At 47.6% G+C, this 15,358-nt stretch overlaps 2 protein-coding genes and 1 long non-coding RNA gene across 3 annotated transcripts; 1 reads left to right on the forward strand and 2 right to left on the reverse strand.

Moving 5' to 3' along the window:
* Positions 1–257: 257 nt before the first annotated feature.
* On the reverse strand, positions 258–1,709 carry LOC124708116 (cytosolic sulfotransferase 5-like). Its single transcript, XM_047239808.1, has one exon. The coding sequence runs from the start codon at positions 1,629–1,631 to the stop codon at positions 258–260; it is 1,374 nt and encodes a 457-aa protein (XP_047095764.1). The 5' UTR covers positions 1,632–1,709.
* Positions 1,710–2,964: 1,255 nt separating this feature from the next.
* Positions 2,965–5,805, forward strand: LOC124685376. The gene is made up of 4 exons (XR_006997420.1): positions 2,965–3,237; positions 3,319–3,484; positions 4,339–4,493; positions 5,082–5,805. It is a non-coding gene; the product is annotated as an uncharacterized LOC124685376 (long non-coding RNA).
* Positions 5,806–8,340: 2,535 nt separating this feature from the next.
* On the reverse strand, positions 8,341–10,159 carry LOC124673332 (glutelin type-D 1-like). The gene is made up of 3 exons (XM_047209433.1): positions 9,964–10,159; positions 8,744–9,473; positions 8,341–8,638 (listed from the first exon to the last, which is right to left on the reverse strand). The coding sequence occupies exons 1-3, from the start codon at positions 10,157–10,159 to the stop codon at positions 8,488–8,490; spliced, it is 1,077 nt and encodes a 358-aa protein (XP_047065389.1). The 3' UTR covers positions 8,341–8,487.
* Positions 10,160–15,358: the final 5,199 nt, after the last annotated feature.

Consider the following 15,358-nt stretch of genomic DNA (forward strand, 5'->3'; position numbering starts at 1 on the left):
ATTCTCCGGTCAGTCTCTGTGTGTTTCTCGAACTATCTCCCGACGTCGACCGGCGCAAACACTTGCCAATTTATTTGCCCCATTCTTCCATTTCCTTCGTACGTCTTGCCCAGCTCGCCAACGGCGATCGACACTCCAATTCCTATTTCCAACTGCGCAATCGACGACGAAGAAATCCGAACGGCTGATCCCATCCGAGGTCTCCGAATCCAAGAAATGGCGGACCTCTTCCTCGGTAGCCCCTTCCGGCGGCTCCTCTACGCCCACCCGTATGCCTCGTCCACGGCCGCCATGGACTGGGTGGAGACCCCGACCTCCCATGTCATCAGGATCAACGTCCCGGGGCTGGGCAAGGACGACGTCAAGGTGCAGGTGGAGGACGGCAACGTGCTGACCGTCAGGGCAGCGGCGAAGGAGAAATCGGAGGAGGAGAAGGAGGAGACCGTGTGGCACGTGGCGGAGCGCGGGAAGCCGGAGTTCGCGCGGGAGGTGGCGCTGCCGGAGCACGTGAAGGTGGAGCAGATCAGGGCCGGCGTGGAGAACGGCGTGCTCACCATCGTCGTGCCCAAGGAGCCCGCGCCCGCTCGGCCCAGGTCCAGGTCCATCGCCGTGCCGCGGAACTTGTCGGCGACGACCTCGTCCATGCGGCGGGCCATCTCCGGCGTCATGTGGTTCGCCCAGTCGCCAGCAACCCCCTTCCTGAACAGCGCCTTGCGCGGGAACCCGAGGCCGTCCATGAGCCCCGTCCTGTTCGCCTCCACGTTCCTCAGGCTCCCGAGGCTGCAGAGCTCGACGATGCCGCGGACGAAGCCGGCCTCCTCCTCCGCGTCGGAGAACGGCGCGCCCACGAACCGCGCCAGCCTCCTCACGTTCTCCGCGGGGTCGCGCAGCAGCTCCTCGTACCTCAGGAACAGCACCTGCCCCGGACACTCCAAGCTCGCGCGCCAGTAGCCCAGGACGTGGTCCCAGAACGGGCCGTACGTGCTGCCGCCGTCGCAGACGGAGTCGAAGGTGTCGCCGAACGGGAGCTCCGGGTGCGCACTCCGGCGAAACTGCCACAGCGAGACCGCCGTGTCCTTGGGCTCCCTGCAGATGTACACGACCTTCTTGGAACCGCGCGGCAGCATGACGTGCGGCATGTGCGTGTACATGAGGCGCGGGGACGGGAGCGCGGCGAGGCGGGCCTCACCGCCGGCTTCGGCGAGGAGTGCGTCCAGGAAAGGGACGCACTCGTGCGGGTTGAGGCGGAGGAGCGGGTGGTCGGCGCCGGCGGGCGGGTAGGAGCGGCGCGCCATCGTGGCGAACGCGAGGGCGTTCAGCCACGTGGTGCCGCACTTGGGCAGGCTGGCGATGACGACGTCGTCCGGGCGGGGGACGAGGCGGCGCTGCATGGCGACCGCCGCCGGGACGAAGCGCTCCGGCAGCCAGAAGCCCTGGTAGCAGCGGAGCTTGAGCTTGGTGCCGGCTGCGAGCTTGATCGGCAGCGCAGATAACAGCAGCATGGCATCATCGTGCTCTTCTGGAAATCTCTCCGCCGGCACGCTCGTGGCCTGTAGGTCAACGTTGTTCTCGACGTCCTTGAACGGGACGGGGCCTGCCGGTGCTGGAACACTGGTCGCGTTGGTCGCCATGGTCTGCTAGACTGGTAGCAAGATTGAAGGACGAAGTGCTATGCAGAGTGGACATCCGGATGGTGGTGTACGCGCTTGGTTGAGTGGTGAACTGGTGGCTCGGCCACTCGGGCTGATGGGTGCGTTTTACCCAAGTCACGCACAATATTTTGTGCGCGGATCATGCGTGTGCTTAAATATGTCACTAGCGTGTCGACAAATGGAGCTTGGGCTCCACGGATTTTTTTTTGGAATAATACTGATTTTTTGAATATTCGAAAAATACAATAAAAATATAAATGTCGACTATGTTGTACTTTAGCAACGTGTAATATGTTAACTCAAAATACCTTATATTTACAACCTAAAAATGACAAACTCTGACATCTAAAATCATGAAAAGTACAAAATTTTAAACCTCTCAAAAGCTTGTAAAGTAGAACATTGTCTATATCTAGGATGCTTTTAAAGATTTTCTTAAAACTGTAAATATTGAAAAAAATTGGTTTCGTGGAGCTCGGGTTCCATAGAAGGGCCGAAGAATTGTTTTAATTACGAGCGGTCGAAAGAACTCGAAAGAACAAGAAAATAAGAAGTTTGTGTGTAATTTTACAAATGCGTTGGGTCCTTGGATCGATGGAGCTATCCCCAAACCCACTCGAATAAAGGTTGATGGATGGTTATTTTCGTGTCGGCGATCTAATTCAAATGGGATTTGCTAGTTCTCAGCTACTCCATCCGTGCAGAAATGTAAGACGTCCGGAATTCCACGTTCACCATTTTTTACGTTACGAAATAATATCAGTTTCCCGTTTTGCCCCTAATCCCGTCGAGCACGCTTCTGGTCCCCATCCTCCTCGCTCCCGGTCGCCTCTCCTCACTCCTCCAGATCTCCGCGGCCACCTCCATGTCGTGCCCCACTATCGCCGGCATCTTCCCACCGTCGCCTTGCTCCCCACCACCCTGATTGATGTCGCATCCCCGCCAGCGACGAGCAGATGGTCGGAGGTCAAAGGTCGCATTTTTATGCACCTGCGACGTGATGCTGGGCGAAGAAGAGCTAGACCTGCGTGCGCCGGCGACGTACTACTGGGTGGGAGTTCCTGGATCTCAGTGCGCCGGTGATGTACTGCAGAGTTTGGAGTCGCGTGCGCCGGCGACGGCGACGATTTGGCTGGGGTCGTGAACGCGAAAAGCACGGTGAGGAACAAGACGAGGAGGGTGACGCCCAGGAGCAGATGCAGCAGCACAGGTGGCCGTCGAGGCCGCCGTCTCCGGAGCGCCGCCGTATCGCTGCCACCGACCCGGTCATCGGCTCCCCCCACCCTCGAGGTACTCTCCCTCAGCAAGTGCCGCCTCACCAACGCCAGGATCTCCGCCGCAGCCGCCCGCCTCACGGAGCTCACCCTGTCAGAAACAAGTCTTTCCGAGGCCGCCCTTCAGAGCGCGCTCTCCAGCTGCCCCGCGATCCGTACCCTCATTCTCAAGTACGTCCACGGCCTCCAACGCATCCGCGTCTGTTCTTGCGGCAGCCTGGTGTTCCTCGGCGTGTGGGATGATCACCCTGGAGGACGCCCCTTGTTGGTCAGCATCCCAAATGCTGTTCCACGGAGAGGCTGCTCCACCGGTAATTTCCTTACCTCAATTCTTTTCCGTAATTTGTTTTGGTTGAGTGACTGACAACCAAGTGTTTCACTATGCATTGCAGCGGGTTAACTAGTGTCTCCGTGCTCCAATCCTAAGAGTAAAAATTTGGGCAGGTCTGCGGAAAAAAGAGAAAGTGATGCAACCTTGTGTTCTTGACTTCCTGCATGGTCAATGTGTCTCTCAAATAAGCACTGGACTATACCACACCGTTGCAGTGACAAATAAAGGTACAGTAGTTGTTATCTGCTTATGCTTATGCAAATCTTCTAATGATGATGCTTGTACCTGAAGCATTCATTGCCTCAGGTATGCATTTGAATGATCACTGAAACTCTTACTACTACTATAATTGCACTACTCAGTTTCTCATGATAGTTTAGAATTTACAGTAGATATGACACACACAATTAGAATTATTGTAAGAACCAGGAGTGTCTACATAGATTGGGGTAAACAATCATTTGCACGATAGTTGGTAGGCACAACATTCTCTGATTAGGCCACTTAACTTGAACTGAACTTTTCTTGGCTACTACTATGTGTTGATTATTTGGTAGGCATTGTTGATGCCTGGATAATGCACTGTATTGGGAATATATTTGTAGCCTAAAGTTTGTCCGTAACTTATGAAGTTAGGCTTGTTAAAACAGCTATATATGTTTTCCTATGAAACTTTTCTTGTTATGTACTGCAAAATAATTGTGATGAAACTTTTGTTTTCTGTGTTCTCCTCTTCATCTGATATACATTAGTTTTATAAATGTCTGACTGAATTTGTAATGATGGATTCTGCAATGTTTGTTGTTGCACTTCGAATTAGCGTTTAGGCAGGTTGTAACCGTAACTAATGAAAATGTTTATCCTGTTTCAGGTTAAAGAGGGTTTTGATTCATGTCGAACACATCTCCATAGTGACCAATAAACCAACAAAACTGCAATACAGCATATAATCTTACAGTTAATCTTACAGTTAACAACACAACAATATTTCATTATAACAACAACAACAATACAGTAGTAGTAGTTTGTTCCATGGTCTAATAATTATAATGCACTAAGCCATCGCGCTCTACTTCTGCAGGAAGAAGATCAGATTCCTGGTACGCCCAGAATTCTTTAGATTCATGTCGAACACATCTCCATAGTGACCAATAAACCAACAAAACTGCAGTAGATTCATCATACCAACTGTGTGGTTTCAGATGCAGATGCAGTAGATTCATCACAGCAACTTTGGTATGGCCTTCTTCTTCTTCTTCATCATGAATTACTGCATAGAATCATGTTACATGTATTTTTCTTCTGATATTAAAAATAGTTCTAATGTTGCTGACATTTGGATCATGTTACACTTGAAAGTTCTCCTAGAGTATACAACTTGTCATTTCCTGTCTTGATCAAGTAACATGCTCTTCCTGCGAATGCCAAAGTTCATGTAGCTTTTACATCTAACAGAACGATAATCTTTGAGTTAGTTTTGAGTTTCAGGAAAGACGAAAACAGAAAGGTTCATATTCCACATGTATTCACAGTCTGGTTTAATCGATAGCTAACAATAAATATTGGAAAAGCATGAGATGTTAGATCAATTGTGCCCATATTTGGAAGGGAAATCATTTTCCTGATCTAAAACAGTTTCAGTATATAAGTAGTGTTTAAAAACAGTTTCAGTATATCAGTAGTGTTTAGAAGGAGTATTGCTGTAGCAAAACATGCATGATATGTGGAGTAAATACAGTAGGAAAATTGCAAATACAGTGGAGAACTAGATACCGGAGTTGACAGTAATGTGATTTTGATCTGATATGTTGCCTTCCTCTTCAGGGATGGTTCCTTCCTCTTCAGGTGGATATAAGTCGAAGTGTGGAAGAACCATGGTGATCTGCTGTGCTGCCGAGCGAGGAAGAAGGTGATGTGCTCGGAGCGATGGACCTGGAGGTGTGCTCTGTTGGGTGGGTGCTGGGCGCCTGTGGACCTGGAGGTGCGTCCGGTTTCCGGGAAGTGCAGCTGGACGATCTGGAGCTGCCGGCATGCCGGGCGACGCAATCAGATCATCGGTGGAGGAGGAGGTTCATGAGGAGGCAGTGCGCCCTCTGATCTCTGGTGACCTCATGGCCCTGGCGCCTCGTGGCGAAGCTCTGGACGAGGGGCGATGAGCTTCTGGCTAAGGGGACGGCAGCCAGCTTCCGGGATCGATTGGACCTGGGACTCGTGGGCGGAGGAGAAACTGGAGGCCAGAGGCGGAGTCGCTGGGTGGAGGAGAAGCAACGGAGGCCGGAGATGCAGTCGCTTGCCGGAGGTGAGCACCTGATGGTCGTTGGCCGGAGTACAAGCAGGGCGAGGGATCGTGGTCCTGGTCGAGATGCGAGTGGAGGAGGAGGATGCGCGAGGACGGATCGTGATCTGATCCTAATTTCGGAGGGGTAGGGCTGTCATTTTACCAGTTTTTCACCTTGTCGGAAATTTCCCCCAACGTCTTACATTTCTGCACGGAGGGAGTAGTTGAGAACTAACTTCGTGATCAGTCAATGCCTACGCCATTTGATTTGCTTCGTGATTCGTGCTAATTATGAGTTGCAACTGAGAATTGATGACATCATCTAACTGAGAACTAAAAAATTTAGTTCTCAGTTGACTGAAAAATAGTGACACCCAATTCAAATAGATTAAAGAAGGGAAAATCTACGGAAAAGCGCCGCATAACTTCCACGTCCGTGCGGCGGATCATATTGGAAAAAAAACTGCATCGCTCCCCTAATGACCAGTTACATCTTATCCTGACCCCAGTCCCACACGCACCTTATCCCGAGTGCTCTCGACCACACAACGCGAGAGCCAAGAGACTAGAAGGACGCCGTCGCTGCGAGTTCGGGGCCATGCGGGGGAGGCCGCCGTCGCAGCAAGACGCGGCAGGGGAGGTCGCCGCACGATGCAGCGGGGCAGGTAGACTTCGCCGCCGAGCAGGGAGCAGCGGGGGAGGTCGCCGCCGAGCAGGGAGCAGTGGGGGAGGCCGCCGCTGAGCAGGGAGGAGCGGTGGAGTTAGTCGGTTCCGCCGAGCACGGAGCTGCGGTGGAGGCTGCCGCGGCCGACCGCAGAGCTGCACTGGAGGCCGCCGCCGAGAATGGAGCATGCGGGGAGTTAGTTCTCGCCGCCGAGTACAGAGCTGCGCTGGCCGGCCACGGAGCCGCGGCGGAGGTCGCTGCCGCCGACCACGGCACTCCGGTGGAGGCCGCCATGGAGGAACTACAGGGGCAGCGCAAGGACGTACGCGACCTTCTCAATCCAGATGTTTTGAACCTTAGACTCAATTAATCTGGCAATTAGGTGGTTTGAGCCTGGCAATTAGGATTTAAGTAATCTGGAAGTTACTAATCGGGGAAGTATTTATACTAGTTATTATGGCAATTAAGAACAATTAACCGGGCAATTAGAAAGTAATTAACCTGGAAATTAGGAGTAACCTAATTAATATGGCAGTTAAGAATAGTTAACCTGGCAACTAGTAACCCGCAAAAAACAAGGCAATTAGTAACGTTTAATGGAATTAGAAACGATTATTTCAATTTTTAAATTGGCAACCAAGACTAATAATCTGTATTGGTAATGTCTGTTACAGGAGTAATCTTTGGATATGCCTAATTAGTTTGAGCAGTGCATGGCTGCATGCTACAACAATGTCTCGCCTTGCGTGGCTGCATGTACTAGGAGAGAAAAGTTGGTTGACTTTGGAGCATTGAATGGTTGTTACCAGCCGCGCGTGATTAGGGAGGAGGCAGCGCGCTTCGTGGCTTTTTTGCATGCTGCAACCATACAGTGGAGCCGCCGCACGAAATCACAAATGTGCGGCGCCGCTAGGTAGCACTGTCCATCTGGATAGAATTTTTTGAAGGGCAGATGTCGCCTTCCACCTTTGCTTTGGTCAACGGAACATTTGAAGCAGAGGCTCCTAATTATATATAAAATTCGGCCCAACCTACTAAAGACGTACGCACTGAGTATCTTGTTGATAAGATTTTATGCCTGGCTACCGAATGAAACAGTGAACTACTACTCCGTGTTCTACACGAGGAATCGTGCACGGTCAAGATGAGTAATTGTGAAGTAACGTGGATGGCGCAGATCTCAACTTGTAACCATGTGCACTTCAATAAGTATATTGCATTATGTGTAGATTAGCCATACTCCAGGAGTAGGAGCTACCAGGTTGCTCCATTCCTTGGGACCTTGGCGCCTATAAATGGCGTCGCTATGCTCCTTCGTATGCACACACCACTCAGTCAATCTTCTCATTCCTCTCCAATATGCCTTCAGGTTCAGCCACCCTCGCAATCAAGGCGGCCGCCGTCGCTGCCGTCCTCGCCGTGCTGGTGCTGCCTTCCTCAGCGCGGTGTCCGTCGCAGGGCCAAGAACTAGTACCAGCGGCAACGCCGGCGCCGGCGGTGGAATGCAACTGCAGCTACTGCAGCCCGAAGTGCGACGCCTCCGTTGCCCAGGAATGCAGCCCGGTCTGCGGCCCTTCCAGCTGCGCCGACTGCAAGTCCGACGAGATCAAGAGGTGCAGGGAGACCTGCAAAGGCAGCCCCTGCGACGCCTGCGAGAACGACGCCAACATGGCGTGCTCCGGCGTTTGCTACGGCAGTACATGCTCCGACTGCACGAGGCAGACCGGCAAGCAGTGCGTGGCCGACTGCTGCGTGGCCGCCTGCGGAGGAGGAAAATCATGAAATGAAACAACTAAGGCAGGGTCTCTGTTTCATGGTATCTGTTTTGTGTATCTTCTCTCTACTCATTTTCATAAAAGTGTACCACGTAGCAAAGTACTGATCTTCACTTTTTATATAGTGCCTTCACAAAAATAGTGATCCTTGTATTTTTCAGGATTTGGTTTTCCGCCTCATAGATTCTATACTAATATAATGCAGATTTAAGACCCTAAACATTAGGATAGTTACATCAATCAAACGAAGATGAGCAAACAAATATAACATATAACAATGAAATAAAAAAAGTCAAACAAAAAGATGGGACATCATCAAACGGCATATAGAGTAGATTGCATCATTCAGTTCTAAAACCAGCTCGGAGGGTTACACACTTCAAAAACCTAAGACAGATTCCCTAAGGTGATCGATCAAAATCACAACCAGCTTAACTGACACACTTCAATCTCCTAAACAAATTTATTTCCTAACACGACCGGCCGGCTGGGCGGATGAATGAATGGCTTCATCTAGTTGGGGGCGAAGAAGATCTCCGAGTCGAGCCTCTTGGAGCGGAACAGCTTTTCCATCTCCGGCGTTGTGTTGAACGCGGCCTCCAGCACCTCCGGTGAGATCGCCTTCCACACCGAGGTCTTCCCGGCGAGGTGGCTGAAGATCGGGCTGCACAAACACATACACATTGTCGTAAGGATCATGTGATCGGTCGCCATGGAATCCGATTGTACAACGGAATGCCAACAAATAAATACTAGATGCGTTTCTTACTTGGGGGTGGTGATGATGGAGAACCACTCCATGCCGGATGCGTCGGCGATCTTGGAGACGACATGGAAGCGTGGCACGATGAAGAGGCTGCCGCCCTCGATGCGGGTCTCCAGGACGCGCTTGCCATCGGGGCCGACGACCTGCACGCGGCCGCTGCCACGGACGATGTACGTCACCTGGTACGCCGAGTCGCAAGAGAACCCTGGGGAGCACATGGAATGGGCGTCGATCCTGACGAGATCGGCACCTAGCCCGACCTCCTTCACCAGCGGCAGGTTGGCAGTGTTGAGAACCACTACGCGGCCACCGTTGGGGATGTCCACGTCGAGCTTGGCCTCGAGGCAGTTCAATGCCATGTCCTTGCGGTCCTCGGGGATGGGCTCAGGGACCTTTTGCCCTGCAGTGAGCTTGACAATGCCGGAAGCCGGCTGGGTGGAGACGAGCTTGGCAGCGTCGTCCTCCTTGAGGTCCCAGGCACGGCCGACAAACTCCGTGGAGAAGCCGGTGAAGATGCCACTGGAACCGGTGAGCTGGAAGTTGGTGAACTGGCCAGTCTTGTGGCCCTTGGAGGTGTCGCCGAGAAAGAGGATGACGAGCTCCGTGGCCGACTCAGGAGTGTTGTGCCACCATGTAAGCACGCCGAAGGGGAGCGCCAGAGCGTCGCCCTCCTTCACAGGGACCACCTTCTCTTTGGCGGCCTCTGGCAAGACGATGCCGCAGGTTCCCTTTCCTATGGTTCAAAGATCAATACAAGCAAAGCATGCTGAAATTTTTTACAAGAATTTAGTAGAATAATCTACAGAATGAAATCAAAAAACAGAGAAAGTATGACTCTAGGATTGGTTGCATCATCACAATGTGTTGTGTTTAGATCCGAGGGGCACACATGCATCAAAGTTGTGACATTACAGAAGGGACATGCGGACAGTCTCGGAAACAAGAACTGTGTGTTGATTTGATAAAACAGATGACCAACCATGATATCTTAAACAAATATATTCAATCAAATCAATAGCCACAACAATTCAGTTATTAGAAATTTAACTACAACTACTGTCAAGATTGGTTTCAGTCTTTCAGAAAAGAAGTTTAAAAAAAAAGGTTTCAGTCTTTCAGATAAGCAGGATCTGATGCAGACCTGACCAAACTAAACAGCTGAACTGATCTCAATCCGAACGGAATAATCCACAATTAACCGATGCGCGATCACGAGTTCGTACCTTGAAGAACGTAGGCGACCTTGGCGGAGTCAGAGTAGCTGGGGAGGGACATCCCACCGGCAGCGAGAGAGAGCTTGGCGGCGCCAATGGACGCAACGCCGAGCATAGGCAGCTCCGCGGGGCTCCACTCGTAGTAGGCACCTCCTTCGCCGCCGTACGCCTTGGTCGGCTGCCTCGGTGTCAGATCAACCGCCATTGCGCAAACAAGAAAGCAGGAGCACAACTACGATCGAAAAGAAAGAGGGAAATGCAGGGAGCAGAGGAGGCTTTGGCGAGTAGAGACGGGGGCGCCGCCAATATATAGCTCCTCTGGTTGGATTAGGATTAAGAGAAGGTTTATCGGTCCGCTGTGCAGATGCTTATCTTATCCCGGATTAACGTGTTTCCGATTTTGATGCAACTCTGGGCGTGGGTCGCTGCTCATCTTTAATATTCTTTTTTTTTTCTCCCGTCACTTCTGTGCGAGGAAAAAGAAGTTGAATTGTTCCCACTTTCCTGACCGCCCGTCTGCACAATCTTCGTGAACGTGCCGGGTGTCGAGGAAGGTCAAGTGTGGAAGATACGTTTGTTCCTCCCACTCCAAACCACCCTCAAAAAACACAATGTTGACACTTTTTTCAGCTGATATTTCTCGCTACCCATCGGTATAAGAAATATCGGCATGTATTTATCAAAATTTATGTAATTTGATTAAATGAAAGATTTTTGATAAAATCTAGATAAAATTTTGAACTTTTAAAGAATCTCATACGGTATTTGGATCGGTATTTTCGGTAACCGGTAGGGATTCGGATACCAAGTAAAATATCACGGTTGCCCCTGGTAATCGGAATATCCGGCCCCTTCCGGTAAATGAGTTTACTGTGCAAAAGAAATCGCAGTTCACCTCAATTTCATTTGTATTTGGGTTGGTTGGTATGTCCAACCCAAACCATGTGTGTTCCCCCTCCGCTATAACCCAATGCCCGAAAGTTTTGCCTGAAACTTTGGCTAGATCCTCCACAAAACATTAATATTAAAATGCTTGACATTTTCGAGTTTAAAATTTAATTTTGTTTGAGAATCTCGCCCGGTATTTGACAGGTTATCTTGCCTCTATAGATACTCCCCCCAACCCCAAGAGATTGTTAACATTGCATGGTTTACTTATCTTCGATGCTTAAACTATTTTTCTTTGTTTGCTTTTGTTTGAAGAAAAAATAAAGATCGGTTTCGCCTCCTCTATATCCTCTATAGACTGATTCCCACTTGTTCTTAGTTTACTTGTTTTTTTATATTTGAAAACCCCAAAAAATAGTAGTATGGGAACAAAGAATCTTGGGGAGTCTGCTACTCCTAATGATAATTATCTCCGTGCACCTATCGCACAACCCACTGTCACAGTGGAGAACTATGGAATTAAGCCTAAACTATTGAATTGGTGATGCATCTAACTCTACTAGGAAAAAACCTACAACACACCGAACAAGGCTACCACCGGCGCACTGGTGCACGCTGATACGTCTCAAACGTATCTATACTTTCTTATGTTCCATGCTAGTTTTATGACAATACTCACATGTTTTATATACACCTTATATCATTTTGATGCATTTTCCGGCACTAACCTATTAACAAGATGCCGAAGCGCCAATTCATGTTTTCTGCTGTTTTTGGTTTCAGAAATCCTACACAGTAAATATTCTCGGAATTGGACGAAACAAAAGCCCACGGTCTTATTTTGCACGGAGCCTTCCAGAAGTCCGAAGAGGAGACGAAGAGGGGCGACGAGGCGGCCACACCCTAGGGGGGCGCGGCCCCACCCCTGGCCGCACCGCCTTATGGGGTGGGCCCCTCGAGCGTCCCCCGACTCTGCCCCTTCGCCTATATAATCTCTCCTTCGCGAAAACCCTAGTACCGAGAGCCACGATACGAGAAAACATACTGAGACGCCGCCACCGTCAACCTCATCTCGGGAGGTTCTGAAGATCGCCTCCGGCACCCTGCCGGAGAGGGGAATCATCACCGGAGGGCTCTACACCACCATGCCCGCCTCCGGACTGATGCGTGAGTGGTTCATCCTTGGACTATGGGTCCATAGCAGTAGCTAGATGGTTGTCTTCTCCTCTTGTGCTATCATGTTTAGATCTTGTGAGCTGTCTATCATGATCAAGATCATCTAATTGTAATGCTACATGTTGTGTTTGTTGGGATCCGATGAATATGAAATACTATGTCAAGTTGATTATCGATCTATCATATATGTGTTGTTTATGATCTTGCAAGCTCTCCGTTGCTAGTAGAGGCTCTGGCTAAGTTGATACTTGTAACTCCAAGAGGGAGTATTTATGCTCGATAGTGGGTTCATGTCTCCATTGAATCTGGGGGAGTGACAAAGAACCCCTAAGGTTGTGGATGTGCTGTTGCCACTAGGGATAAAACATCAATGCTTTGTCTAAGGATATTTGTATTGTTTACATTACGCACGGTATTTAATGCAATTGTCTTGTTGTTTGCAACTTAATACTGGAACGGGTGCGGATGCTAACCCGAAGGTGGACTTTTTAGGCATAGATGCATGATGGATAGCGGTCTATGTTCTTTGTCGTAATGCCCTAAGTAAATCTCATAGTAGTCATCATGATATGTATGTGCATTGTTATGCCCTCTCTATTTGTCAATTGCCCAACTGTAATTTGTTCACCCAACATGCTATTTATCTTATCGGAGAGACACCACTAGTGAACCGTGGACCCCGGTCAATTCTTTTACATCTGAAATACAACCTACCGCAATCATTATTCTCTCATTGTTCTTTGCAAACAAACATCATTCTCCACACCATACGTTTAATCATTTGTTTACGAGCAAGTCGGTGAGATTGACAACCTCACTGTTAAGTTGGGGCAAAGTATTTTGATTGTGTTGTGCAGGTTCCACGTTGGCGCTGGAATCCCTGGTATTGCACCGCACTACACTCCTTCACCAACAACCTTCACGTGGCCTTCATCTCCTACTGGTTCGATAACCTTGGTTTTTTACTGAGGGAAAACTTGCTGTTGTACGCATCACACCTTCCTCTTGGGGTTCCCAACGGACGTGTGCTTTACCGTCACAAGCTGCTGGAGGTACTTTTATGTCCATCACTTTGGATGCCGCAACAAAGCTTCTTGATGATATGATGATCAATTACTCTGAATGGCACATTGAAAGGACTCCTCAAGGTAAGAAGGTAAATTCTGTTGAAGAAACTTCCTCCTTGAGTGATAAGATTGATGTTATTATGTCTATGCTTGTTAATGGTAGATCTAATGTTGATCCTAATAATGTTCCTTTAGCTTCATTGGTTGCTCAATAAGAGCATGTTGATGTGAACTTCATTAAAAATAGTAATTTCAACAACTATGCTTATAGGACTCTTTCAAAAAAAAAAACTATGCTTATAGGAATAATTTAGGTAACAACTATAGGCCATATCCTTCTAATAATGGTAATGGTTATGGTAATTCTTATGGTAATTCTTACAACAATAGTAGGAGTGTACCCTCTGGTCTTGAAGTCATGCTTAAAGAATTTATTAGTACACAAACTGCTTTTAACAAATCTGTTGAAGAAAAGCTTGGTAAAATTGATGTTCTTGCTTCTAAAGTTGATAGTCTTGCTGCTGATGTTGATCTTTTAAAACTGAAAGTTATGCCTAATGAAACTAAAGATATTAAGTCATTTGCTACAGCAAACGCTATCCAAGTTCGAATTAAGGAGAATATTAGAATGATGGCTGAATTGCATGCTAGGTGAAAAAGAGAAGAAAAACTTGCAAAAGAGAATAATGTAGCTAAAGTTTGGACTATAACCACTACTAGTAATGTTGATGCTTCACATGTTGCTAAACCTTCTACTATCAATGGTAAAATAATTGGTGTTGGCAATGTTTCTACTTCTAATGCAAAGCATGCAAAATTGCCTGAAACTGCTGAAACTGTTTGTGATAAAAGTGCTGAATTTTTTTAGAATATTGGGGACAACGACCCCATTGCCTTAGATCATAATGGTTTTGATTTTGATAATTGTCATATCTCTGAAGTTATTAAGTTTTTGCAAAGACTTCCTAGAAGTCCTAATGCTAGTGCTATAACCTTGGCCTTTACAAAACATATTACAAATGCTCTCATTAAAGCTAGAGAAGAGAAATTAAAACTTGAAGCTTCTATTCCTAGAAAGTTAGAAGATGGTTGGGAGCCCATCACTAAAATGAAGGTCAATGATTTTGATTGTAATGCTTTATGTGATCTTGGTGCAAGTATTTATGTTATGCCTAAGAAACTCTATGATATGCTTGACTTGCCACCATTGAAATATTGTTATTTGGATGTTAATCTTGCTTGATAATTCTATAAAGAAACCTTTGGGGAGGATTGATAATGTTCACATTACGGTTAACAATAACCTTGTCCCCGTTGATTTTGCTGTCTTGGATATTGAATGCAATGCATCTTGTCCTATTATTTTGGGAAGACCCTTTTTCGAACTGTTGGTGCTATTATTGATATGAAAGAAGGAAATATTAAATATCAATTCCCTCTTAAGAAAGGTATGGAACACTTCCCTAGAAAGAGAATGAAGTTACCTTTTGATTCTATTATTAGATAAATAAATTATGATGTTGATGCTTCTTCTCTAGATGTTAATTGATTTACACTTTCTGCGCCTAGCTGAAAGGCGTTAAAGAAAAGCGTTATGGGAGACAACCCATTATTTTATTTCTACAATTTTTGTTTTATATTTGAGTCAAGGTGCTTGTTACTACTGTAGCAATACCTTTGTATCTTTATTTTATTGCATTGTTGTGCCAAGTAAAGTCTTTGATAGTAAGGTTGATACTAGATTTGGATTTCTGCGCAGAAACAGATTTCTAGCTGTCACGAATTTGAGTAGATCTCTCTGTAGGAGAGTCTAAAAAATCTGCGAAAATTCATGAGTAATCCTCAGATATGTACGCAACTTTCATTCAATTTGAGCTTCTTCATCTGAGCATGTTAAGTGCCTCGAAAAAATTCGTCTTTACGGACTGTTCTGTTTTGACAAATTCTGCCTTTTATTTCACATTGCCTCTTATACTGTGTTGAGTGGATTTCCTTGCTCCATTAACTTTCAGTAGCCTTGGGTAATGTCCAGAAGTGTTGGGAATGATTGTGTCCTCTCTGAACATGTGAATTTTTGATTATGCACTCACCCTCTAATGAGATTATTTTGAGTTTGGTGTGCAGGAAGTTTTCAAGGATCAAGAGAGGAGGATGATATAATATGATCAAGGAGAGTGAAAAGTCTAAGCTTGGGGATGCCCCCGTGGTTCATCCCTGCATATTTCAAGAAGACTCAAGCATCTAAGCTTGGGGATGCTTGATGTCTACGGGTG

The sequence above is a fragment of the Lolium rigidum genome, chromosome 1 (assembly GCF_022539505.1).
Source record: "Lolium rigidum isolate FL_2022 chromosome 1, APGP_CSIRO_Lrig_0.1, whole genome shotgun sequence".
NCBI classification, from domain to species: Eukaryota; Viridiplantae; Streptophyta; class Magnoliopsida; order Poales; family Poaceae; genus Lolium; species Lolium rigidum.

Excerpts from the sequence above, each read along its gene's own strand:
- LOC124708116 (XM_047239808.1), bottom strand. The coding sequence starts at position 1,631 with ATGGCGACCAACGCGACCAGTGTTCCAGCACCGGCAGGCCCCGTCCCG.
- LOC124673332 (XM_047209433.1), bottom strand. The coding sequence starts at position 10,159 with ATGGCGGTTGATCTGACACCGAGGCAGCCGACCAAGGCGTACGGCGGC. Across the intron at positions 9,474-9,963 it reads GGTCGCCTACGTTCTTCAAG|GAAAGGGAACCTGCGGCATC; the intron begins GTACGAACTCGT and ends TTTGAACCATAG. Across the intron at positions 8,639-8,743 it reads TCCATCATCACCACCCCCAA|CCCGATCTTCAGCCACCTCG; the intron begins GTAAGAAACGCA and ends GTGTTTGTGCAG.